Below are 25,982 nucleotides of genomic sequence, written 5' to 3'. Positions count from 1 at the left end.
TGGCTGAGTGTGACCCATGAACCAAGAGGTCACGGGTTAGATTCCCTAGATTCCTGGTCAGAGCACATGCCCAGGTTGTGGGCTCAATCCCCAGTAGGAGCATGCAGGAAGCAGCTGATCAATGATTCTCTCTTATCACTGATATTTCTATCCCTTTCTCCCTCTCCCTTTCTCTCTCTGAAATCAATAAGAACATATTAAGGAAAAAAATTGTCTTAGATCCAAATCATGCTATACCTTCTGGGTGTTACCACTCCCTACCACTTACAAGCTATGGGAAATCACTAAAGAGCGACAGGATCTTTAAAGAGGGTCATATTTGTGCTTTTAAAGGATCATTTTGGCTCCTGGGTTGAGGATGAATTGGAAGGGGCAAGTGACATGGTGTGGTGGTATTTCCTCCCTGAAATCTAAATAAAAAAATTTTTTTTAATTAAAAAGAAAAGTGTAGCTGGCCCTCGAACAACATAGTTTTGAACTGCATGGATCCACTTATACAGGTTTTTAAATACCTGCACTATTTTCCATCTGAGGTTGGGAGTCCACGGATACAAAATATACAGTGATCTTTGCCATTTGTTGCTATCGGTGGGGGGATGGTGGCCCTGGAACCAATCCCCTGTGGATACCTAGTTTTTGACATGGGCATGACAGACCAGCACCCCTAATCCCCGGGGTTGTTCAAGGGTCAACTGTATGAGACAAAAATCAGTACAGAAAATAAAGGTGGCAGTGCCCAATCTGATTCCAACATTTAAGAAATTGCAGTGTTCCACTGGCACAGATATCACATTAGTAAATAATGGTGGTTAAGAATGAAATTAAAATATTGTTGTTTTTCTTTCAACTTATGTGTGGTATTTGTTTAAAGTGCTATTAAGTTGTTAGAACATAAATACTTAAGTTGTTAAGACTGAACTACTACATAAATAGAATTCTGAATTATTTCTTTAGACCTAGGGTACTGTGAAAAAAAATTACTGACATTAAGCATGCTGCAAATCAAGGAAGCATGGAAACTTCTACCCTATTTAAAACCTAATCTTGCCCTAGCCTTGTGGTCGGCAAACTGCGGCTCGCGAGCCACATGTGACCCTTTGGCCCCTTGAGTGTGGCTCTTCCACAAAATACCACGGCCTGGGCGAGTCTATTTTGAAGAAGTGGCGTTAGAAGAAGTTTAAGTTTAAAAAATTTGGCTCTCAAAAGAAATTTCAGTCATTGTACTGTTGATATTTGGCTCTGTTGACTAATGAGTTTGCCGACCACTGCCCTAGCCGGTTTGGCTCAGTGGATAGACTTAACTGCTTTACAGCTTACCTCCCCAACCAAGGCAAAGTGCCAGTGACACTAGTAACAGTTTCTTTATATACTTAATGTTCTTTTCATTGGTAAAGGATAAACAAGGATTTACACAGGTTCAAGTTCAATATGACATATTCCTAGGAAATCATTACAGTATGAGGCAACACTAGTCTTACTATAAAAATGAGAATTTACAATGAGAACAAACTAGTAGATGTAAACAGACACATGGAAAGGCAACATAAATTATTTTGAATAAATTGAAATCTTCAATGTTTTAATGCATTCCTAATACAACAAAAAATGGACAAAAAGTAGACAAAATACAGCAGTCAAAGCACACAGCTTTATTTCTGCAATTAAAATACATTCAATCCCTAGCTTGTTTGGCTCAGTGGATAGAGCGTCAGCCTATGGGTCCTGGGTTCGATTCTGGTCAAGGGCATTTACCTCAGTTGCAGGCTCCTTCCTGGCCCTGGTTGGGGCACATGCAGGAGGCAACCAATTGATGTGTCTCTCTCACATCGGTGTTTCCCTCTCTGTGTCTCTCCCTCCTTTCCACTCTAAATATCAATGGGAAAATATCCTTGGGTGAGGATTAACACAACAATAAATAAATAAAATTTTAAGATGTTTTAAAAAAAATACATTCAAGTATGTATTTCAGAGTTAGAAGGAAAAAATTTTTCCCCTCAAAATGCATTATCCAGCCCTGGTTGGTTTGCTCAGTGGTTAGAGCATTTGGTCTGTAAACCTATTCCTGGTCAAAGGCAAATACTTGGGTTGCAGGTTAGATCCTCTGCTGAGGCATGTGTACAGGAGACAACCAATCGATGTGTCTCTCTCACACTCATGTTTTTCTCTCCCTCCCTCCCTCTATTATAAATCAATGGGGAAAAAAAATCCTCTGGTGAGGATCAAAAAACCAACCAAACAACCCACCATTCCTCAAATTTTCACAGGTTTTGAAGAAAATGCCTAACTATCCTCACAAGAGAATTTATAGAAAGCTATGTTGTTTTACATTTTCAAAGACATTGGCACTCTAAACAAAAGACCTTCTATAACTAATATCTTGCACAGCTTTATAAGCACAAAGGTCAAATTGTATCCTATATAATAAAAGCCTAATATGCATATCAACCCAACGGTGGAACGACTGGTTGCTATGATGCGAAGTGACCACCATGGGGCAGATGCTCAAAGCAGGAGCTGCCCCCAGCCCCCAGGCCAGCCAAGGCAGGTGCCAGTGCCCGCCCCCACCATCACCCCACAGATTGGCCCTGATCGCCAGCCAGGCCTAGGGACCCTACCCATGCACAACTTTCGTGCATCAGGCCTCTAGTGTAATAATATATGCAGACCTTTAGGAAATCAACTTAGCTTTCTATAAATTAACACAAGCCAATAGATTTCTAATTCTAGAGTGAGTACAGTGTTTACCTCTGCCCCAATCCCTTTCTAAATATCCAGTAAAACTACCTTTAACTTCAGTGCTACACTTAAATTAAAACAAAGCCTACCACTAATTAACAGATGTTCAATAAATTAGTTTAAAATTAATGTTTATATAACTAATGACCTCCAAAATACCAGGCCTATTTCCACATCATACCTCCAGCCTTAAAAGAATATTTGGATTCATTGATTCATTTCATAGTGACAAGTAATATCAAGGTCTAATTCAAGTCAAATCCTCCAAATTGTAATCCAATTGTTGTGTTAAAAGGACTTCACTAAGTTGGTTTAATAAACCTCTTTCTAATTAATTGGGAGAACTAAGTTAACTGGTAATAAGACCTAATAATTTCTCACAACGGAAATTTACCATCATCAGCAGCAGCAGAGTAGCAATGGTGACTTAGCACTTGCTGGGTGACAGGAATTACTTTAAGGGTTGTACACAAATTAACATATTTGATCTCAGAACAACCCTATGAAATAGTTATTTTTAGCTCCATCTTCCGAAAAAGCACTAAGCACAGGGAAGTTCATTAATGTAGCCAAGATCACAGCTAATAAGTGGCAGAGCTGGCACACAACCAGGCACTGATTCTGAAGCCTGTGTTCTAGGATCTATTTCCTTTTGATTCTTTCCTTAAGCCACCTATTTTGAAATGAGATTGCTGTGTTGAAAACCACTCTGAAATCTCTACATAGGCCATATGCAGTTGGTGCTTCAAACTTGTTTCCAGGGGCCCCAAAGAATCTGCTGTAGCAACACCTATATAATCCTCCCCAATTTCAACCTTAAAGGTTCTGTACCAGTCAGCTCCTTATTGTAGCAGTGTTGCCCTGGGCTCTTATTTTGATACATATTAGACCTAGAACCTAAAATTTATGTATAGGGTCCCAAACACTGAAGAAACTATCTTTGGACCCTTAATCTGTATAGAGATGACTTAAAGATAAACTAATTTAGCTAAAGTACTCTCAAACAAACTCATTTAAATAGTACTTATTATTGTCAAACATGAACGAAAAAAAGGTAATGGTTAAATTCTGAGTCCGTCAGGCAGAAACTTCAGAAGTTAGTCCTCTTTACCATCCTCCTTTGGTAAAAAATTAAAGGCTTCACATAAATATTTAAAACCTATATATGAAAATATCTAATGGAAGGTACTGATGGTTATCTGATGTATTCACTTTTCCTACCTAATTATGTAGCCAATTTTCATTCATTTAGTTAAGGCTCTAACTGTTTTTAACATCTATGTTCTCAAGATGAGTTGATAGATGACAATACAAAATATATCTAGGGATTCATAAACACTATTTTTAATGGAGTATTACCATTAGTGAAAACTATCACTAGACCAGTACTATTAAACAGGACTTAACATCACTTAAAGACATCACTAGGTTAGCTTCTAGCTCTTCAGTAGATTTGAAAAGAAATCCCAATAACCTTACCCTGTCTAGAGTAAATATTTTTTTAAGTTTAGTTTTAGCCTCTGGAAACCATTCCATTAAAAAAATAATCACAATGTCAAAAATACCTTCATTTGGAGCTATCAAATCTGTTACTTGTTAATCCCTAGTAATGGAACCAGATTCTTTCACAAGTATACATCTGAAAGCCCACCACTTCACACACACACACACACACACACACACACACACACACACACACACACACACACCCAGTCTCTCTCTGCCCCAATACTGCATATAATTTTCTCATCTCCCATTTTCCAAATTCTGTTTTCCCTGCTCCACTATGGCTTCCCAAGAAAAGTCCAATGCATAGTGAAGCAAATGTCAGAGTATTCCTCCTAAAAATGAGTAAAAGCTGCCCTTTATTATCTACAAGTCCTGGACATTATCGCATTTTAAAGTAATATAAAACCACAAGCCTGTGATTATCACTAGACTAAAAGGTTTATTCAATGAAGGTTTAAGTCATAGACAAGCTGATTTAAGTAAATAAAAGTTCAACTGCTATTAAAATGATACTGAATTCATTAATCTCAAGTTCTAATAAAATAAAATATATATCAAAGAAACTAGCTGGGTATTTTTATTAAGAAAAAATTTTAAGTTGTGATATCAGTTACTATATTTTAAAACCTTATCTTTGAGAGACATACACAGAAGTATTTACAGATGAAACAGTATGATGTCTAGGATTTGCTTCAAATTATGAGATAGGAAAAGATTGGGATATGCATGAAACAGGACTGGCCATGATTAAAGATAAATACACTTAAGTTCATTACTCTATTGTACTTCTGCATACATTAAAAAATTTATATGATATATAACGTTCCCCCCCATAACACTGTAGATATTTCTGCCATCAAAGACTCACGTTACTGCCCATATAATGTGTTCCAAAATTGTCTTTTATAAACAACCTCTAGGGGAAGATTGCGTGGTGACAAATCATTTTTAGAAAATGATTTAAATGTCAAATATATACAGAATAAACAGCAATAAAAGGGGAAGATTTTTCAAAAGAATTACCATCAGGCAACATATATCACAACTTATGCAGAACGCAAGTAAGAAGAAAACAAAATATGAAGAAAGCGAAATAAAATGTTAGAAAGCTCAATGTGGAAGTCAATCGTGTGTCATGCAATAATGAAGGGGAATGAGGACTTTGAGGAGACTCCAAGAGTGTATTACAGAACAAAAGATTCCTCCCTTTAGTTCATAACATGTGTGGTAATCCAATATAATAGAGCTAATATGCAAATGGTCACCATGCCCTCACATTGTCAATCCATCACGGCTTAAGACACTCAACACTGGGGAGAGAGGAATGGGGACCAGCCAGGCACAAATGAGCTTGCGAGAGAGGAATGGAGATCAGCCAGGCTGTGGCCCAGGAGAGGGACAAGCCACCCGCCTCGTGGTACTGGGCGCCTGCGGCTGCAGCCCGGGTGAAGCCAGCCTGGGTCCTGGGTGCCTGCAGCCGGACAGAGGGAGGAAAGCATGAGTCCCGGGTGCCTGCGACCGGCTGGAGGAGGGAATCCTGGGTCCTGGGTGTGGGGCAAGGCAGAGGCAGTTAGGGGCGATCAGGCCATCAGGGGAGCAGTTAGGGGTGATCAGGCAGGCAGGCAGGCAGAGGTGGTTAGGGGCCATCAGGCAGGCAATAAGAGGGGTTAGGGGCAATCAGGCAGGTAGGTGAGTGGTTAGGAACCAGTGGTCCCAGATTGTGAGAGGCAGTCAGACATCCTCCGAGGAGTCCCGGATTGGAGAGGGTGCAGGCTGGGCTGAGGGACACCCCCTCTCCCCGGCACATGCATGAATTTCGTGCACAGGGCCTCTAGTAGCTATATAATTAACATTAGAAGCCCTCTCCCCTAAATAAATCGTATTCCATCCCACATCATTCTTTCTAAAAGTAACTGCCCTTTACTAAGGTATGTCTATTTTTCTATTACATTTAAATGATATAAAATTTCACCTAAAATTTGGCACCAACTAAAATTTGACCTTTGAACGTCAATGTCTACTGAACATGTATTACTACCAAGAAACAGAATCTATAATAAAACGCTATCTAGTAAGTCTAAGGTCTACTCTAAATTTGGGTGACTTGAGACTCCACCAGAAAACTCAGAGAAAGTGTCCATTTTTAAAGATAGTACTTACTTAAGAATGGTTTTTGCACTACTGCAGTCTTCAAATCGAATGGAGTAACCAACTTCCTGGCCCAACATCACATCCATTTCATCAGCAACTCTCTGAGCCACACTCATTGCAGCCACTCTCCTGGGTTGGGTACAGGCAACTCCTCTCTTGGGTCCTGGTAATGATCGCATGTACTCCACACACCACTGTGGAATCTATCAAATAATTTCACATTTAAATTAATTCTACTCTGCCTGCATATCAAGTATATTTAACATTAAGTACTTTACCACATTCGAATAATTGAACACAAAATTCAATTAGGCACACCACAAATTATTTTTTATGACTCAAACTTATAATAGAATGAGCACTCTAAGCCAAGGAAGGGTCACTGACTAACACTGACATAACTGTACTCCTGAATAGGCTAGGTCCACTGAGGCTTTCCGGAATATGCTCTACAGCAAGGGTGGGGAACATGCGGCTCACAGCAGCACTAGGCCCTCAAAATCATATGGTCTGGCCCTGCCAAGGTATTAGGGGTGAGTTAATTACATGTTTGACCAAATATAGCAGGCTAATTTTTAAGTTGATAATTTTGTATGGCCTGAGGATGATGTTATAAATATCCAAATGGCCCTTGGCAGAAAAAAGATTCCCCACCCCTACTGTACAGTGTCAATAGTTCCACCATTGACCATTTCTCTATTCACTGGGGAAAAATCCAACTAAGAAAAAATTCTCCTTTATAAGAAAGGTTAGTTTCAAAAAAAGAAAAATCAAAGAAACTATAACTTAAATTCCTATACAATTTGAGTTACAAAATGCAGGAAACTAGAAATTATATCCACTTATAATTATATAGCTGTTATCTTTTAATTCAATTCAAATTTGTTTCATAAGCCAGCAGAATCTAGGAGAGGGATGCAAACTGGCAACACCTTAGGTACCATACTAAAAGTCAATTTCAGTCACTGTTGTAGAGATTTAACAGGACCCAGAGAAGCAGCAGCATTTCCCTGAAGAAAGGAGGGCAGCCAAGGGAAAGGAGGAAAAACCAGCAAGCACAAGTTGGTTGACTGCCATGATAACAGGGCATTTCCTCCCGATTTCATCATCAATAAAAGCTACTAGGTCTATAATTTCATGGTTCTTCACTCATTACCTGAAAAAAAAAAACCAAAAAAAAAAAAAAAAACAACCAAAAAAAAAAAAAAACACCAAACACATGGGAAAACTCTAGGCACTTTTCTACATTAAATGGGAATCCACCGAAACAAGGACATGATAGATCTCCATCAAAGCTTTCAAAAACCCATCAGACTCTAATGCTTAAAAAAAAAAAAAAAAAGAAGCAGCATGTGGGAGGATTTTTTTAAATACAGAATTTGTACAATGATATCTAAAGAATACTGACTGCTGTACTATTATTGTTTTCAGTTAGGTTACTTCTATAACTTTGGGATGTGTTGTTACTGACCATCTGAAAGAGGGAAGGGTGGTTACACTGCTTCTCTAGGAACACAACAATACATTTCTTTTTTAAAAAAATATTTTTATTTCAGAGGAAGGGAGAGGGAGAATCATTGATTGGCTGCCTCCTGCACCCCATACTGGGGAGCGGGCCTGCAACCCAGGCCTGTGCCCTTGAGAGGAATCAAACCCAGGGCCCTTCAGTCCTCAGGCTGATGCTCTATCCACTGAGCCAAACCAGACAGAGCAATGCATATCTTTAAAGGATTGTAAATGAATAAAAATACTCAACTACAAGAGAAGTGGCTCTCTGAGTCTATAAAACCTACAGGCCAAAAAGTTTAAATGGTTTCCCTGCAAGGAGATATAGATATATAGATATAGATATATATAGATATATAGATATAGATATAAGATTGCAGGAGCATCTGCCCCCTGGTGGTCATTGTGCATCATAGCTACCGGTCGGATGGTCACTTCATTTCAGCAAGCCTCTCACAAACACAAAAAGTACTTCATAAAGCCAAACAAAATGAAATAAAAAAAATTCACTGGTCAATTAAAGCTATTTAAAATTACTTCAAAATTCTCAAAGCAAGAATGCTCATAGGTTTTTAAAATTCACCCCAGTGAAATGGATCGCTTACCCCCACTTTAAAAATAAAATATAAACAGTTTTGGCTACTTCAGCCATTTTAAACTTCTGATCTCAGAAACTCTTTATACTCTTAAAATAACTTAGGATGCCAAACAACTAATAGATTTATGTATTAGGAAATTAAAATGAAAGTTAAAATATTAATTCCTAATAAAAATTCATACCACGTTAACATACATTTTCTATGAAAATAACAACATCTTCCAAAGCAAAAAACGTCTAGCAAGAATACATGTTTTACATTTATCTCTAATGTCTAGGTTAACAGAAGACAACTGGATTCTTTAATCTGCTCTATTTTGAATGTTCTGCAATACTTTTGTTTTGTGTGTAAGTGTACAAATAAAATCCCAGGAACTTTGTAAGTTCCAAGGACTTTCACAGGTTCCCAGACAATATTTGAAGAGTCGCTAAGTTAATCCATCTATTCATATTTCTAAGAATAGCATCGAGAAAGGAAGTAGGTCCTGAAATATGCAGGCTACTGGCTATTCATGCCAGGGATCAGATGTTCTAAAACTATTTCTTTCTTTCAGCTCCTTCCTTCCTCCATGTGTGACCACCTTCCTAAAAACAGATCCTCAACCCTCTAGTCTTCTTGTTTTATATATCATCTTGAGTGGTCTTATTCTTCTGACTTCTAATACTACCTATAATACATCAAATGCCAATCCTAACTCTAACCTAGTAGTCATTTCCACCTGAAGAATATTTTATTGCTATTCCAAATTCAACAAGTTTAAAACCAAAACTATTTCACCTTCCTCCAAATATTTATTAATTTCTCCCAGGCCCCCTACTTAATAAAAAGTTACACCTTAATTCCTAGCTATCGTTAATTCTCCACTCTACTACCCCATACAGAGTCAAAATTTTGTTTAACCTCCTATGTAGTCTGTCATCAACATTCTTACCAGACAGGACATTTTGTAAAAATCCTTGTCATTCCCCTCCGATTATAAAGCTCTGATGGATATGTAATACTTTCAATAATAAAGATTAAAAAAAAAAAGAAAAGCTGATGGTGCCTCAATCTACAGCAAGATATATTAAGGCCCAACCTACTGCTCCAGTCTCACCAACCCCATCTCACTCTAAACATCCTACACTCTGTCCAGGGCATACAATGCTTTCCATTCTCTAAACCTGTGCCATTGCTCATACTGTCCCTTAGCTGAACTAGCTTTAGTTTCTTATACACGGGAACCACGTGTGCATACTGAATTGCAATGTAAAATGTCTTTATTGAATCTCAATCAAGTTAGTCATTATTTGATTCTGTTTGGAGAATTTCATTTTTCTGCTAGGCACAATAAGATAAACAAAAAATGGCTGACTACTCTTAATGGTTCTGAGTTTACTAAGAGTATACCAAAGAGCATTTGGGTGAAATTCATTATTTAACTGTTCAGTTTCCCCTCAAATCCCCTGCAATCCTAAGTATCCAAATATTTTAAATCTCCAAACAAACAAAAAAATTAATCAAAATAATCATAAACCTGTTTTGAGTTGACTGGACCTTTCTCTACACTAACTGCCTCTCAACTCATCTAAAAAAACAAAAAAACTAAAGAAACTCATCTTTGAAATAAAATTTAACCATGAAAGACCACAGAATAGCAGTATGAAATAAATACAACTTTGGCTGCGAGACAAAGGGAAAACGTTAAATATTGAGCCCATCTAAATCTATTATGTAAGCCAGAAAAATCCACTAAACCTCTCTAATATTCTCATAAATCTAAACCTCATTTTGCTCATCCATAAAATGGTGATTAACAACTTCCTTGCAGAAACGTTGAAAAACTTAAATAATACATAACAAGTACACAGTGCCTGGCTTTACCTAATTAAATGGGTGCTAATACTATGCAAATAACATAAGCTAGTTGAATTGATTATTAAAAATACTTTGATATTAATAAGCTTCAGAGTTATATCTTTTCATGTATTTAATTCTTTAAATTTCTGTCAGGTGATAAAAGTAAACCAAGTTTCAGTTCCTAATATCAACACTAAGTTTTCCTTCATTTAAAAAGAAAAATTACTATGGCTTAGACTTTAATAAAAGCTCCCTACATAAATTGCTATTGTGGCCTTCAAAATACTTCCATGAAATACTCAAACTGATATATTTGTGGCATATGTAATTTAAAATAAGGATAACTTGTACATGCAGTATGCTTAAATGTAAACATGTATCATAGGTACGTAACATGGAAAACAGGCCAGTAGGAAACACAACATATTAATAATTGTAAGTAATCATTAAATTCATCTCAACACTTCCCTGAATTTTCCAAATTTCCTACAATGGCCAAGAATTACAAGTTGAAATTTTTAACTGATGGATCAAGTTAGAACATATGAAAATATGGTTAACCTCAGTCTTAGCAAGAAAATGTGAATTAAAATCACACTAAAATACCATTTTTCACCTATCAGATTTGTAAAGCTTCAAGTTCAGTAGAACACGCTAATGGTTTCCCACATATGCTGTCATGCATGCTCATGGAAAGGTAAACTGATATGTTACCTATAGAAAGCTATTTGGCTTTATGTATCACAATTACACAAATAATCCTCTGACCCAGCAACTCCCATTTCTGGGAATTTATCCTATAGATAATACTTGCTCATACAAAGCAACCATTAGAGCAGCCTAGATGTCAATAACATGGACCCAGCAAAAATGGCTCACCCATGTTTGAAAATGCCCTGGATGTATTACTAACAAGATACTAAGATACTAATAAGTGTTTTTAGATGTGTGTGTGTGTTTTGTGTGTGTGTGTGTGTGTGTGTGTGTGTGTGTGTGTAGGGCATATCTAGGTGGATGGAGGTCAGGAATAAAGAGACTTTAACTTTAGCTCTTCCATTTTAAAAATAGATAATAATCACATGGTTCAAAACAATTACTAAACAAAACACAAATCAATGCAAAGAAACAAGCAAGAATGACAAAAGTGGAAACCATTTCATAGGTTCAGATTTCTTCACCCAAGCACTAGAAAATAAACCTTAACCCCAATTTTGTACTACCCCAGAGTCAAAGTGGGAGGGAGAACACCACTCTGCCATCCTTAATGTAACAAAACCAGAAAAAAACACAGCACTGCTATTTCCCCTTACAGACTCCGGAAAATAGGTATTCCCTACTGGATTCCCACTCTGAAAGTCACTAAAAAGTATGAAACACCAAAGCAGCCATTTTTCAAGATACCCTACCAGGAAGCAGACAATGAGAATGACCAGGAGGATCAAATAAACATCATTTAATAAACTTAAACATTAATAAAACTTGTAGCATGGTATACAGTAACTCACCTGTGTTGTTTTACCAGACCCAGTTTCACCAACCAGTACAAAGGACTGATGTCTAACCAGAATATCTGTAAACCTATCCTTGTATTCCCAAACAGGGAGCTGAAGCCGTTTCTTTAAAATATCATAGTATCGAGGAGTATGGGGCAAATTGGTAAACGGATTAATGCACTGTGGAAGTGATGTGTGTCCTGCATGTCCGGTGTGTGTTGAATGAGCAGAATGTGTTGAATGTGTTGAATGTGCTGAGTGGGTTGAGTGAGCTGAAGAATGGGAAGCTTTTAGAGGTGGTAATCCAGCACTGATAAGCATAGCATTAGTGGAAGCACGCAATTCCTTCTCTTTTTCTTTCTCCCTCTCCCGCTCTCTATCTCCTCTATCACGTTCGCGGTCCCGATCTTTAGACCGATCTTCACGATCCCGGTCACGATCCCGATCCTTCCTAAAAAAAAAGAAAGAAAAAAAAAAATAGAATTCACATTCTGAATTTTATGCAAAATTTATGTTCACAGCAGTGTTATATTCACAAAGTAAATGTCCAAAAACCAAATCAATACACTGATATAAAACTCAATGAATTACATAAGTACCAGAATAAAAGAGAACTTATAACCAAGGACTCTCCATGCCTCACGCATAAAACATCCTTCCCCCTTTCTTGATGACACCTCAAATTCGGTTAAGGGACAGTCTCTTCACAACCTTTAGCCATCAGACAACACAAGAACTCAATCTTCTGCAAGTAAAATAAAATTCCTTCCTAGGTAGAAGTTCAATACTGAGGGCAGGGTGGGTAAAAGATAGAAGCCAATCAGGCAAAAAAAAAGAAAAAGATAAAAAGAAAGGATGACATCAAAAACTCCCAGAGTCCTCTTCAAGTATGTAAAAAGGTATTTTTTGCACTTAACATTGTGTTCAAAATTTAGCAAGAATACTGCTTCTAGACACAAAGACAATTCCACTTCACATTATAGTAATATGAATTATACTTCTCAGCATTTTCCCAATTTTGTTCAATAAGCATACATTGCTGTATAAGAAAAACTAAAATTAAAACATTTTATTATACAAATCTCCTATACCCTCATTGTCAGAAGCAGAGTGGAAGACCATTAATTCTCTGTAACAGCACATCAGCTGGGCAACAGTAACCCCCAATTGGTAGAATACAGCTAAAATGCTAAACCCAAGAGGAGGAAGGATGGTTCCCCAATTATAGAAATAAACTAACCAATTTGATTTTGTCCTTCCCAAATATATACAAATTAGAGGCCCAGTACAGGAATTCGTGCACAGGTGGGGTCCAGCCAGCCTGGCCCCAATCAGGGCGGATCAGGGCCGGGCCTGTGGGGAGGACGGCAGGAGGTTGGCCAGACAGCCCTGCCTGATCGGAGGCCGAGTGGAGGAGAAGCTGTGGGCAAATCGGGGTGGTGGGGCCCCATTAGGGGTGGGGTTGGTCAGGGGGTGGAGGGCCACAGGAGGTTGGCCAGCTGGCCCCACCACCCATAGGGCCAGTTTGCTGGCCGCAGTGGTGTCATAGCTACAGGTCATTACAGCGTTCCTGTCACTGGCTTTTTATATATATACACTAGGGGCCCGGTGCACTAAGATTCATGCATGGGGGGTGGGTCCCTCAGCCTGACCTGCACCCTCTCCAATCTGGGAGCCCTCAGGGGAGCCCTCTACAATCCGGGAGTTTCTGTCTGTCTTTGCAATCATATGAGCGAATTGTCTGAGACCCCGACCCAGTTTGGTTTGGTGCTCACAGAATAATAGAGACCTTTTTTTTCTTTGCTCCATTGGTGGAGATTTCCTAGAAGTTGCAGGATATCTTCCCTTTAATTTTTCCTCGATACTGTGACTTTACTTATGTCTCTCACCTTTACTTTCCCTCCATCCCCCACCCAGAACAGAAACTTGCTCCATGCTCACTTTGTTCTAGTGTCTAGGAGATCCCACAACGCGTCTGCCATAAGAATTACGATTCCCAGCATTCCTGGTGCTCCCTGCACTCTGGGCTTCCGCTTCTGGTCCAAGGTCTGCACAAACCAAAAGGACTGCGAACTCCAGCTGCCCTCAGGCCGGGTTGACAGGACCGGACACTCCAGTGGCGTCCCCAGGGCCCCGGCCACAGGCTTGAAGCGGGTGGGGTCCCGGGGATGCCCACTGCATCGTCCCAGCTATGCGGAGGGCGGGTGGACGTCCCAACCTGCCCGGCGCCTGCACGTGTGCATGCTGCCCACAGGCCCGCCATCGTTGCTGGGTTAATTTGCATACATGCTCCTGATTGGCTGTGGGCGTCGTGGAGGTACAGTCAATTTACAAATTTGTCTATTATTAGTATAGAAGAGTTTATTCCATGGGAATTTATTTATATTCACATACATATATCCCAATGCACACCACAGGACATACAAGCTGGGATGAAAGTCTCTCATCCCATTTGGCACAAAAAGGATTTCAAAGAAAAAAAGGAAAACTTAATAAATATACAAGATGAAGTATCAATTCAAATCTTGAGCTTCCTAGCCTATCTTTGAAATATTCCATTAGTTATCCTTTCTTTGCTTCTCTCATTCTGCCTCTGGTCTAAGGTGCTCATTAATTAAATAAGTATTTATATTGTCCCCCAAATGTGAATGAGGAACAGTTTATAATAGAAATATGCCCAGCAAAATAAGAAGCACTGTAGCCACAGATGGTTCAAAGACTGGATATCTTTAAATATCACAGAACATAAAAGAATCTTTAAAGAACAACTGATCTAAGTAAAAACAATTCACATTTGTAGCACTCCATAGGTCCTGGGGGGGGGGGGGGGGGGGGTTGGAGCAGCTACAATATTGATGTGAGAGAAACACATTGATTGGATGCCTCCCACACAAGCCGACTAGGGCCTGGGCAGGAGGAACCTGCAACCAAATCACATGCCCTTGACGGGAATTAGAACCTGGGACGATTTGATCCACTGGATGCCGCTCTATCCACTAAGCCAACATAGCTAGACCAAATTAGGCTCTTTTATTATAAAGGAGTTTCATTGTTATGAAGATACACTAGTTGAGGTATAATGGTTTAAAACCATTAAAGCAGTGCTTTATAATCACTTAGCCAAAATACTGGCAAGGGGAATATATGACAGTTGTTGAACAGGTGGTTCTGTACTCTCTCAGCACAATCCTAGCTCAGCAATTAAGCTAACTAGATGACTAGTTATTTATTTCCTCCTCTTTAAAAAGTGGTTACTCATATGTCCTGTGGGGTATTTCAAGAATTAAATGAAATACTGCTTATCATTCAAGGTGTTTTGTTTTTTTAATTTACAATACCATGTTAAAATTCCACATGGAATAACAGGTACTAGAGTAATCTTCCTTCCAGGAACTTCTCATAAGGATGTAAGTGTGCAAACATGTACATATAGGATGTTCATCACACTTTTCATTTACAAAATGACAGACTGGGAAATTACCAAAGCTTCAAAGAACAGGAAATTGGTTCACAAGTGGAATATTATGCAGCCAATGAAAATGTTAATTTAGTCCTATTCTATAGTTTGACATATTTCTAAATAAATAAACATATATTGAAACATCCCACTGATATTAAATATTATAATTCATATTGATGAACAAATATTCAATATTTTTAAAAAGTTCATCAGAGGATTAAAGACAGATGAAAATTTCATGGAATTACTCGTCTTTTTGTTTATATCTTCCTGTATGGAGCAAGTTAATCTCACCTACATCAGAGGATTGTAGTGATTGTTGCTTATACATATAAAGCATCTAAACTAACATCAAAGTGAAAAATGTCCCTATTTTCAAAAAATTTCCCCCATACTTCAACAGTAAGTTGTCTTTTCGGTTACATGTATAAACTTGTGGAACGATGGGGGAAAAATGAGGTCAGTTTCTATCATAAACCTTTAACTTATCCACCTGACCCCAAAATTAAAATATACCAGGAATAAATAAAGCTACACAGGAGTAAATCTATAGACTGGAGAAAAAGTAGTTTTATAAGTTGTTCGTATGGAAAATAATACAATAACTAATAAATAATACAAGAATAAACTATTTTGCATGTTCAAAGCTGTAAACCTACTTTAGCCCCATCCTGTATATAGTTTGGGAGCTTGAATCTGAGTGAAATCTCCCCTGAATCAATCATCTTCCCTTCTCAGTACTGGGGAAATGGTACAGCCATGTTTGGCAGTGAAGTTCACAATACTGACAAGCCTACCCTCTCAGATAAAACCACCTGCTAATACTAAGGCTTAAAAAAAATAATCTGCAAGACTGCATGACAGTCAACAAAAGTGGGGTTTTTTTGGTTAATTCTCACTTGAGAACATTTTTTTCAATGATTTCTAGAGAGAGAGGAAGGGAGCGGGAGAGAGAAACACTGATGTGAGAGACACATTGATTGGTTGCCTCCCACATGCACTGCACCAGGGCCAGGGATCCAGCCTGCAACAGATCAGAATTGAACCCGGGACCCTTCAGTCCAAGGGCTGACGCTCCATCCCTGCTAGGGCAGAAGTGACTTTTAAATTATAAAACATACATGGGGAAAAAAACCGAGCACTAATAAACGTGGTAAGCTCACTGCTAAAGAAAATTCGTTTTTATGAGATGATATTCAGGTGACACAGAAATAACTATACAAATGTCCCTCCATAATATCTCAGAACTTGGGCCTTATTACAGGTAGAAGTCATATAATAACCAAGAGAATCAATCATAAGGTCATCACCTTTGACCTAGAAAGCTACCAGTTCTGCAAGAGAGAGGGAGCAACCCATGTGCAATGGGACCACTTGCCAAGAAAAGCATTTTAATGGTGCACATATAGACAGACATCAATTGCATCTGAGCCAGATGACAATTTTGCTTCACAGGAACCAAAAACCAAGTGTTCCCCACTTTACTGATCCATCATACTGATCCCTAAAATAGGCTTTAATGACTCTTAACTAGTCATAGGATGTGTGCTGTAATAAAGAGGCCAAGAATGAAAATAAAAAATCAAGGATCGAAATCCAGCGGTGTGAACTGTGTAAGTGTGCATAAGCCACCTTAACAACTCTGGGTCTCCCTTTCTCATCCCTGAAGTGGAGTTGATTGCACTCTCGTTTAAAGTCACTTCCAATTCTAAACAGTATGACAAGCAGCTCTAATACTCTAAAGTTTTGTGTGTATTTGTGGGGGGGGGGGGGGGGAGGGAAAGACTAAAGTTTAACATTGTAAACTAAGAAATTTACACGGTTAAAATGCTACATACTTCTGCTTCCTGTATTCAATACAAGGGAGAGTGTCAAAAAGCACACCCTTAACCTGTCCTGGCTTATACTCTAGACACGGCTTTGGGCGAACAAAAATCCACAAAAGTTATATAGATGACCTGAAACAGTGATTCTGAAACAAATACACACAATAAAACCATAAAACTATGCAAAGTATTTGGATACCCAGACTTTTGTGGTTTTGCTGGAATTATCCAAATAAATACCTTTACTTCCAGGAATAAAAAGCTCACGCTGAACAAGAAATGATTTTGATGCAATTGTTAAATTCATCTGTACCTTTCATGAAACGCTAAGGGAAAGGAATCTGAAACACCACGAGTCTCTGTAGTATTTCGACTCTCAAACTCTCCACAGGCGATGTTCTGCCAGCAATACTAAAAACATTTTTTGAAAAGGGTCTTCTTGTTTCAAAAGCTATTTACGAATGAAGGCGGGAGGGGTAGAAATAATAATAATAATAAAATAACTTATTGGCAAAAACGATGCCTCCTAATTCCCATCCCAGGAATGCCCAATAGCCACTGTTTGGGTCAAAGCAGGAAATAAAGGAGATGGCGGGAGCGTGGGCAGAAAGCGGAAGTTTGCCTAGTGTCTACTTTGTACAGTTTGAATGGACGGAGAGGCACGCGCTCTCCCGCCAAAGTATAAAAAGCACAGGCCCCAAGTCACCAGCCTCCCAGCCCATCAGGTATACTCCACGTTTTCGCCTCTCCCGGCCGGCCCTCTCCTCTCCCTTCCCCCGTTGGCAGGCCTCACTCAACTCCCGCCACCCCCATGCCAGCCACCGAGAACCCACGCGCGGCTCTCACTTCCCGCCCTCCTCCTTTCCCCTGGCTGGGCCCCCACCGGCCCCCAAGGCCCTCTCCCCGGCCGCTCGGGCAGAGAAGTGCCGGATGCCCTCGGAAGCCAATACTCCCGCCCCATCCCCTCCCCGGGCATCAGGCCTCACCCCGGGAGCCCAGGCCACGAGGTCCGCACTCTCCTCCCGCCCGCTCCCCTCCCGGTGACTCCTGCTGGGCTCAATCCGGGGAGAGGCGCCCTCGTGGCCACCACAGGCCTCTTCACCCTCCCGACTGGGCCGGGCGGTGGCCGCGCAACACACATCTCCCCGCGCCCTTGCCCGGCCGAGTGCCCGGAGTGGCGCCGTTCCCCGCGACCCGCCCTAGTAAACCGAGCCCAAAGGAAAACAAAGGGCCGGGCTCCGGGCCCCCACTCCGCCAAACTGGCCCTGGCCCTGGCCCTGGCCCTGGCCCGCTCCCCGCCGGGACGCCCAACAAAGCCCGAGCCGCTGCCTCGCGCCCCCGGCCTGGCTTACCCATCGGTCCCCGCACGCTTCTTGCCGGAGGGGTAATCCTCCCCGAGGTCTAACCGGTGCCGCTTGGACATCTTCGGGCGTGCGATTACGAAGGGAGTAAAAAAGGGAAGCTGGCGGCCTTATCGGCGCAGTCAACGGCTGCTACTTAACTCTGGAGGGGCCCTACCCCTCCCGCTACAACAGCCTACACCGTGCGGCCGGAACCAGGAGGTAAAATGGCGGCGGCGACGAGGGCTGGGCCTGCGTACGCGCTTCCGCAGCGTGCCGTGCGTACGTGCGTACGTGGGCGCGCACGTACCGGAGGCGGGAATTCCAGGCCCGCCCTGCTTCTCTTCCAGGCTCGTCTGGCACCTGAGCGGCTGCTAAGCGGGTGATCCCCAAAGGCCTTCACGCCCCTCTGATTAGGAAGTTGAGAGAGGAAAACGAGCAGTCCCAGTGAGGAAACCCTATCTATCTGTAGTACCCTGGCATTAGGAGAGTCTGACACTCCGAGAGTTTGAGAAACCCATCAAGATCATACAGCTGGTGAGGGGCAGAGCCAGGACTGGAACCCAACTATTTTATAACTCCGGTTCTAGAACTTGAAGCCACCGCCGTGACACTCCCAATTGCAGTGAAGAAAATGAGCTGAGAAAAATGTCAAAACTAGCTATAACCCATTTTTCCTTCTTTTTTTTTTTACCCAATCTGAACAACATATGCTCAACCTATTAGTATTTTAAAATTAATATGGAATAGAGAAAATTGGTAGTAAGGACATAATTAGCTTCCCCGCCCCTCCCCGTGTGCTTTTTTAATACACTGCCTTGGTGTTTTAACCTTACCCCTATCCTCATTCTTTCAGTAACCCTGCAAGATAGGTGTTATTTTATCGATGTGGACTCTAAGGCAGAGGAAGGTCCAGAAGTCTCACAGCCATCAGAGCTGTCCCTAAAGTCGTAGCAAGTTTTGGGAGTAAGATGACTCTTATGACTTTTGTGGATCTCTCCCCGAAACCCTATCTGCTTGCTCAATTGCATTCATCCCCAGAAAAAATGCACAAGAAAAAGATCTGTTGACCAAACCAAGCTGGATGATCTATGTAGTATGGAAAATGAATGTTTGGATGCCTGGGAAGACCGTAATCAGGAACTTATCCAATCCTCAGAACTGCAATTGCTAAGGTTAAATACAACCTTAATATTGTAGCTGTGGTGGGAAGACAGAGAAATCTGATGGCCATTCCCAGGATTCAAATATAACAGTAGCATAAGGCCAAGTGGAAACTTCCAAAGAAGATGAAATTCTCCACATAGGCAGGCATGAAATATCAAGGTTAATGCCCTGGTTGGGAAAGAGTGGGCCTCTGACACATGGGATGGGGACATTTAATTTGCTAGACCAGAAAATTTTTAAATTCCTAGATTCCTTTCCACCTGGTGAGCCTGCCAAAATGCCCCACTCCTCCCTGTTGAAAGCTAATTCTCCTTCCGTGTGAGATAATCAGAGGACTCCTCTCTGTGGGACAAAACACACCTTTCTCAGGATATACCAGGCAATAATTAGGCTTAAGTCACAACATAGGATATTCCAGGGACTTCCTGGGCTGATAATATTGGAAAGCAACCACAAAGAAGCTGTAGAACCTAACCAAGAAGTACCAGCAGGTGCCAGGAAAGTATGAATGGGAATGAATTCTGAAGGTTCTGGATAAAGAAGAGAGGGGGAAGTGGAACATAAAGTTAAATAAGACAGAATTTATCAATTTGGCAATAGTAGCACAGGATACATGATTTAACATATACAAGGAACCCAGGCAATGGTGAAAACACACTTAGGATGTCATCTTGAAGCGTGGCAAAAGCAATGGCCAGGTACACCAAGTTAGGCAGCAATGCCAGAACTGCTTTGGTTAACAATGTAAGAGGGGATTAAGTAGCTCAAAGAAGTGAATGTGCTAGAGTGAAAATACCTATATAAAGGTGGAAAACCCAGCATATGAATATGTTCTACAGGAAAGTTCAGAGAATATACCACTTACCAAAGCAATAAGGAATTTTCTAGTGAGGGAAGTATCAACATCACTCAGAAATTCAGCAGTGCTCTCCCTGTAGTTCAGGATGAAGACAGAAGATGACATTTCAGAACTGGGCTCCTTGAGATCAGCAGAGATGATAGGGGCCTGTAACATAGAGTTCACATGGCAACATTTAAACATCAGAAGCCAGGTGAATGCTTTACGGTGGGAATATAGTCAAAGGGCCCTGTCCCACAGAGGAAATAGAGATGGTAATTAGAACATGGCCTCTGGGGCAAATTGGATGAGCAACCATCAAAGCAAGTTCTCTATCTGAACAACCAAAATAAGTTAGGAATGGGTGATCAAAAGGCTGAGAGCAGTTGCTTCAATGAAAACTGGCATTTTCTGCACTTGAACCATGACAAAAACCTGCACAGAGTAAAACAAAGCAGAAAGATGTGTTCATGGCAAGGATTTTGACCGGCAAGCTGGAAAACTCAAGACTGCTGGAGTAATGAGTTCTGAGTTGCTCAAAGACTAGTAAAGGGTTCTTTTATGGGACAAATGCAGAAGTTACTTGGCTTTTTAGTTATTGGTTGCCTAGTGGTCTCCTTTCTTATTTGGATTAGGGTAGCTGAGTCAGAGGAACAAGAAAATCCAGAGATGGCGTGAACAGACTTGATATTGGAAATTGGCTGGAGTCTTCTGCTGATTTCTGAGGAGAGCTGTAAATTCCTTAGGTAAGGTTGAGTTTCATTTTCCTTTAATACACCTGCATGGACAAACTCCATTTTGTCCCCAACGTAAGTGACTCCGTTTTAGTACTGGTTCTACAACAAGTTTTTGGATCTGGAATACTTTGATTAAAGGAGAAGCCATGTTCCTAGGAGCAAGGAGTCTACAACACCATAACACGTTCCCTCCCCACTCCTTACCAGACACCAATAGGGTTCCTGTATAAGAACAATGGATTACAGCAGAAAGAGCTGTAAGATGCAGACTCTAAGGACAAATTTCTAGGAAAACCCACCATCAACGGGGGGAGATTAAATAAGGACATTGAAAACTTTAGCACCTACAGTTACAGCAAACGTTAAACATAGCCCAACTTCTATCCAGGTTAACATAAAACCTCATTAACACAAAGCCAACTGTTGACTTCAATTTTCTATTACCCAATGCATCCTGCAGGCTTTCAACAAAAAATTGCAAGGCAGTTTAAAAGACAAGAGAAAACAAAGTCTGAAGGACAAAGCTGGTAATAAATAGAATCAGACTCTGATATGACATATTTTGGAATTAAGGCCAGATTTCTAATTCCAATCCAAATTCCAATCAATTTGGAATTGGAATCCAACAGAGAATTTGAAATAACTATGATTAATATGCTAAGGGCTCTAGTGGAAAAAGTAGATAAAGTACAAGAGAAGATGGGTAATATAAGTAGAGAGATAGAAACTTTAAAGCAAATGTTAGAATTTTAAAACACTGTAACAGAAATGAAGAATGCCTTGAAAAAAATATTAAAAGAAGTTCTTTAGGAAAAAGGAAATGATATAAGTCAGAAACACACATCTACAAGTAGAAAGGGAAACACTGGAGAAGGAATAAATAAAGGTAAAATATTTTTTTTATTTTTCTTATTCTTAATTGATCTAACAGATAACAGTTTATTGCTAAAGTAATAATAGAATAATGTATTGGGTGAGTATAGCAAATGGATAAGGGAAATAAATAACAGCAGAGTCTTAAGGGATAAATGAGAGAGGAACTGGAATATTCTAAGTTACCTGTACATTGCATGAAGCTGTATAGTGTTATTTTAGATGGACTTAAATAAGTTAAAATGTAAGGCAATGTAAAATATTTTTGTTTTGTTAATCCTCAACCAACGATATTTTTCCATTGTTTTTTAAAGAGAATGTGGAAGGGAAGGGGAGAGACAGAGAAAGAGAGAGATATACATAAATGTGAGAGAGGCACATGGATTGGTTGCTTCCTGCACATGCCCCGACCACAGCCAGAGAAGAAGCCTACAACCGAGGTACATGCCCTTGACTGGAATCAAACCCGTGACGCTCTATCCACTGAGCCAAACTGATTAGGGTTGTAAACTTTTTAAGTATAATTGATATGGTAAGAGAAGAGATAGGATAGAATCACATAAAATGCTCAATTAAAACCAGGGAAGGCAGAAAAGAAAAAAAAAAACTCACTTAAAAAAATTGGTAAAGAATTGGCCAATATGCACATGAAAAGATAGTCCATATCACAAATCATTAGATAACTACAAATCAAAACCACCGTGAAAAACCATTTTACACCCATCAGGATGACCATTATAAAAAACAAAAAGCCTGTAAGTGTTGGCAAGGATGTGGAGAAATTGGAACTAAGTGCCTTGCTATTGGGAATATAAAATGAAAAGCCACAATGAAAAGAAGTATGATGAGTCCTCAAAAAATTAAATATAGACTTACTATATGATTCAGCAATTCCACTTCTGAGTATATACCCAAAAGAATTGAAACGGACATTTGTATACCCATGTTCATAACAGCATTATTCACAATAGCCAAAATGTGGAAACAACCTAAATGTCTATTGACAGATGAATAAATAAAGAAAATGTGACATGTACATGAAATGGAATATTACTTAACTCTAATAAAGAATTAAAATCTGTCACATGTACAACATAGATGAAACATGAAGACATTATGTTGAGTGAAATGAGATGCTGAGAGTCCTAGAAATGAACGGTGGTGGTGCTTGCACAACATGAATGTACTTAATGCCACTGAACTGCATACTTCAAATGGCTAAAATGGTACATTTTATGTTATATATATTTGGCCCATTAAAAAAAGGTAAAAATGGTTGCCTCCCTTAAGACCTAAAAGATTGGTGGTAGTCACATCATATCTCCATTTACCTTACCAGTCTGTCCTCTTCATAATCCGACAGATTCTGGAGAATTGCAATAGACTATCACAGACCTAATCAAATAGTGTCCCCAATTGCAGTTGATGTGTCAGTTGCGTTACTTTTGCTAGAGCAGATTAGCATGGACTCAAGAGCATGAACATGGCCAATGACCTGACAAATCAACTCTTTTTCTATCCCTATCAAAAAGAGAATTTGAAATAATTCACATTCCTTTGGATTATGCAACAGTATACGTTTAGATCCTTGCCCCAGAGCTATGTTAACTCAGGTGTCCTCTGTCACCACATAGTCTGAAGAGATATAGACCAGCTGGACATCCCGCAGAATATCACACTGGTTCAATAAAATGATGACATCATGCTAGTTGGACCAAATGAACAGGAAGTCACTTGAAGATTGGAGTCCAGTGATCTTGGGTATGCCATAACAGCCCCTCCAAAATAAGGGAGTAATTACTGCATCTTGTTGCTTCCATCATGAGCAAGGCAGCACAATGCCTATTACATAGGCCTCATCAGATTCTGGAAGCAATGTATTTCCAGAAGTACTTCTCTAGCTCAATACCACCTGACAGCAAAGGATGCCATTTAGGGGGTGGGGGCGGGGGGCGGAGTGGTGAACATAGCAGGAAAAGACTCTGTAACAGGTCCAGGATGCCAGGCAAGCAGCTGACTTCTTGCACACAGATCAGCAGACCATATACTTTAGGGGTATCAGTAGTAGAAAAAGATGACATGTGGATTTTATGCAAGCCCCAACAGGAGACTCACAGTATAGATCCATAGGATTCAAAGCCATATGAACTGCAACAGAGAATTAAACACCTTTCAAAAGACACTTCTTAGAGTACCACTACGTCCTGATAAAGACAAATGCCTCACCATAGAACATCAAGTGACTGTGACACCAGAACTACTCTATGAACTATGTTCTATCACACTCTCCAAGCCATAATGTGCGGGTAGGCTCAGATGGAAGAGGTGCACCTAGGATTAAATGTCAATAAGATCAGAGGCACAAGCAAGCTGCAAGAGCAGGTGGCATGCAGGTAGCTCATATCATCCACCACTGTTACACAGCACCTCTCCCTCAGCTCTAGTGGTGGGCTCGAGCCAGTCTGTACCAGCTCATGAGAACTCATTGCTAAACCTTCAGGACATTGACATCACATTGGTAGTTTGAAACTGACCATAGTGGAAGCGTCTACACCATGAAAATTAGCTAATGCTACAAATTAGATATTTTTCTCCTTTTCAGAAAACTGGTTGTTAAATATTTACCAGTACATCACTGCTCAGCTCGCATCTCTTACTGCATGGGGGGATCCTTGATCATCAGTTGATGTCAGAAATAAAAAGCCTGAGCTTGATTCACGATGGCTCAACATGGTTTGTTGGTATGAGCTAGAAATGGATGAAGCTGCACTACTGCCCTACTCAGTACGGTCTTGAAAGATGTGGTAAGGGGAACTCCTCCCACCTGGTCAGCCACTTTGTCTAGAAAGGGAAGTGGCCTGAAATTATAACGCACAGGGCCTCATGGGCAGTACTGAATAGCTAGGTCACCTTCTCAGGGATCTGGAAGCAGAAAGCTTGGAAGATCGGGGGACAATGAAGACAAGAGTAAAACCATGTGGATGAATATATGGAAGTTGGCATAGAATGTGAGGGCCTTTATTTCACATGTTAATGACCATCAGAGAGCGTCCATCATAAAAGAGGCACTAGAAAACCACATATTATTCAGCTGAAACAAGCCTGCCTCTGCCATCAGCCACTACTCCTGTGCCTGCCACACCAGGACTACTCTGTGAGCTATGTTCTATCACACTCTCCAAGCCAAAATATAGGGGTAGAGTCAGATGGAAGAGGTGCACCTAGGATTGAACGTCAATAAGACAAGAGGCACAGCAAGCTGCAAGAGCAGATAGCATGCAGGTAGTTCATATCATCCACCACTGTTCGCTTGGTAGCTGGGATTGAGGCTATATATTGATGCAAAAGCATGGGTCCCACTTAACAAAGCTGATGTAGCTACTGCCATCACTGAATGTTCAACCTGCTAGCAACAAAAATTACTGTGAGTGCCCAAGATGATACAATTGCTCAGAGACATCAAGCAACCACTTGGTGATAAGTTAACTATATCAGATACCATTTACCCTGGAAGGGGTAGTCATTCATTATGACAAAAATAGACTCATATTCTATGGATTTGCCTTTTCTGCCTGCAGGGCCTCAGCCAGTACCATTATCCAATAGCATATAGAATGTTTAACCTTCTAGTATAAAATGACTCATATGGTTGTGTCAGACAAAGGAACTTAACATTAAAGGAAATGCTGGAACAGGCACATGACTATGAGATCCACTGTTCATATCACATACTGCAGAAGAACTAGGCTGATAGAAGTAATTCGTCCTGGTCACAAGGAGGAGGTAAGGCTGTGGTTATACAGTGGGGGCAAAAAAAAATAATATGTTTTCCACATAGGTGATCCAGCTGAGCATCTCTTAGTACTCTCTTGTGCAATTTTGATAGTAAATAGACACATGTAACAGCT

At 40.3% G+C, this 25,982-nt stretch overlaps 1 protein-coding gene across 1 annotated transcript in view; it reads right to left on the bottom strand.

Annotated features, from left to right (window-relative positions):
- The window catches only part of DHX15 (DEAH-box helicase 15), a 59,956-nt gene extending 41,267 nt beyond the window's left edge, over positions 1-18,689 (bottom strand). The window contains exons 1-3 of the mRNA XM_079778470.1: positions 18,472-18,689; positions 11,846-12,284; positions 6,406-6,599 (exon numbers count right to left, since the gene is read on the bottom strand). Coding sequence (XP_079634596.1) covers positions 6,406-6,599; positions 11,846-12,284; positions 18,472-18,542 — 704 coding nt within the window. The 5' untranslated portion in view covers positions 18,543-18,689. The remainder of the gene's footprint in view (positions 1-6,405; positions 6,600-11,845; positions 12,285-18,471) is intronic.
- Between the last annotated feature and the right edge of the window lie 7,293 nt (positions 18,690-25,982).

Source organism: Cnephaeus nilssonii (assembly GCF_951640355.1).
Source record: "Cnephaeus nilssonii genome assembly, chromosome: 1".
Classification (NCBI taxonomy): Eukaryota; Metazoa; Chordata; class Mammalia; order Chiroptera; family Vespertilionidae; genus Cnephaeus; species Cnephaeus nilssonii.
Note: the sequence above shows the minus strand (reverse complement) of the source record. Positions and strands in the feature narration are given on the sequence as shown.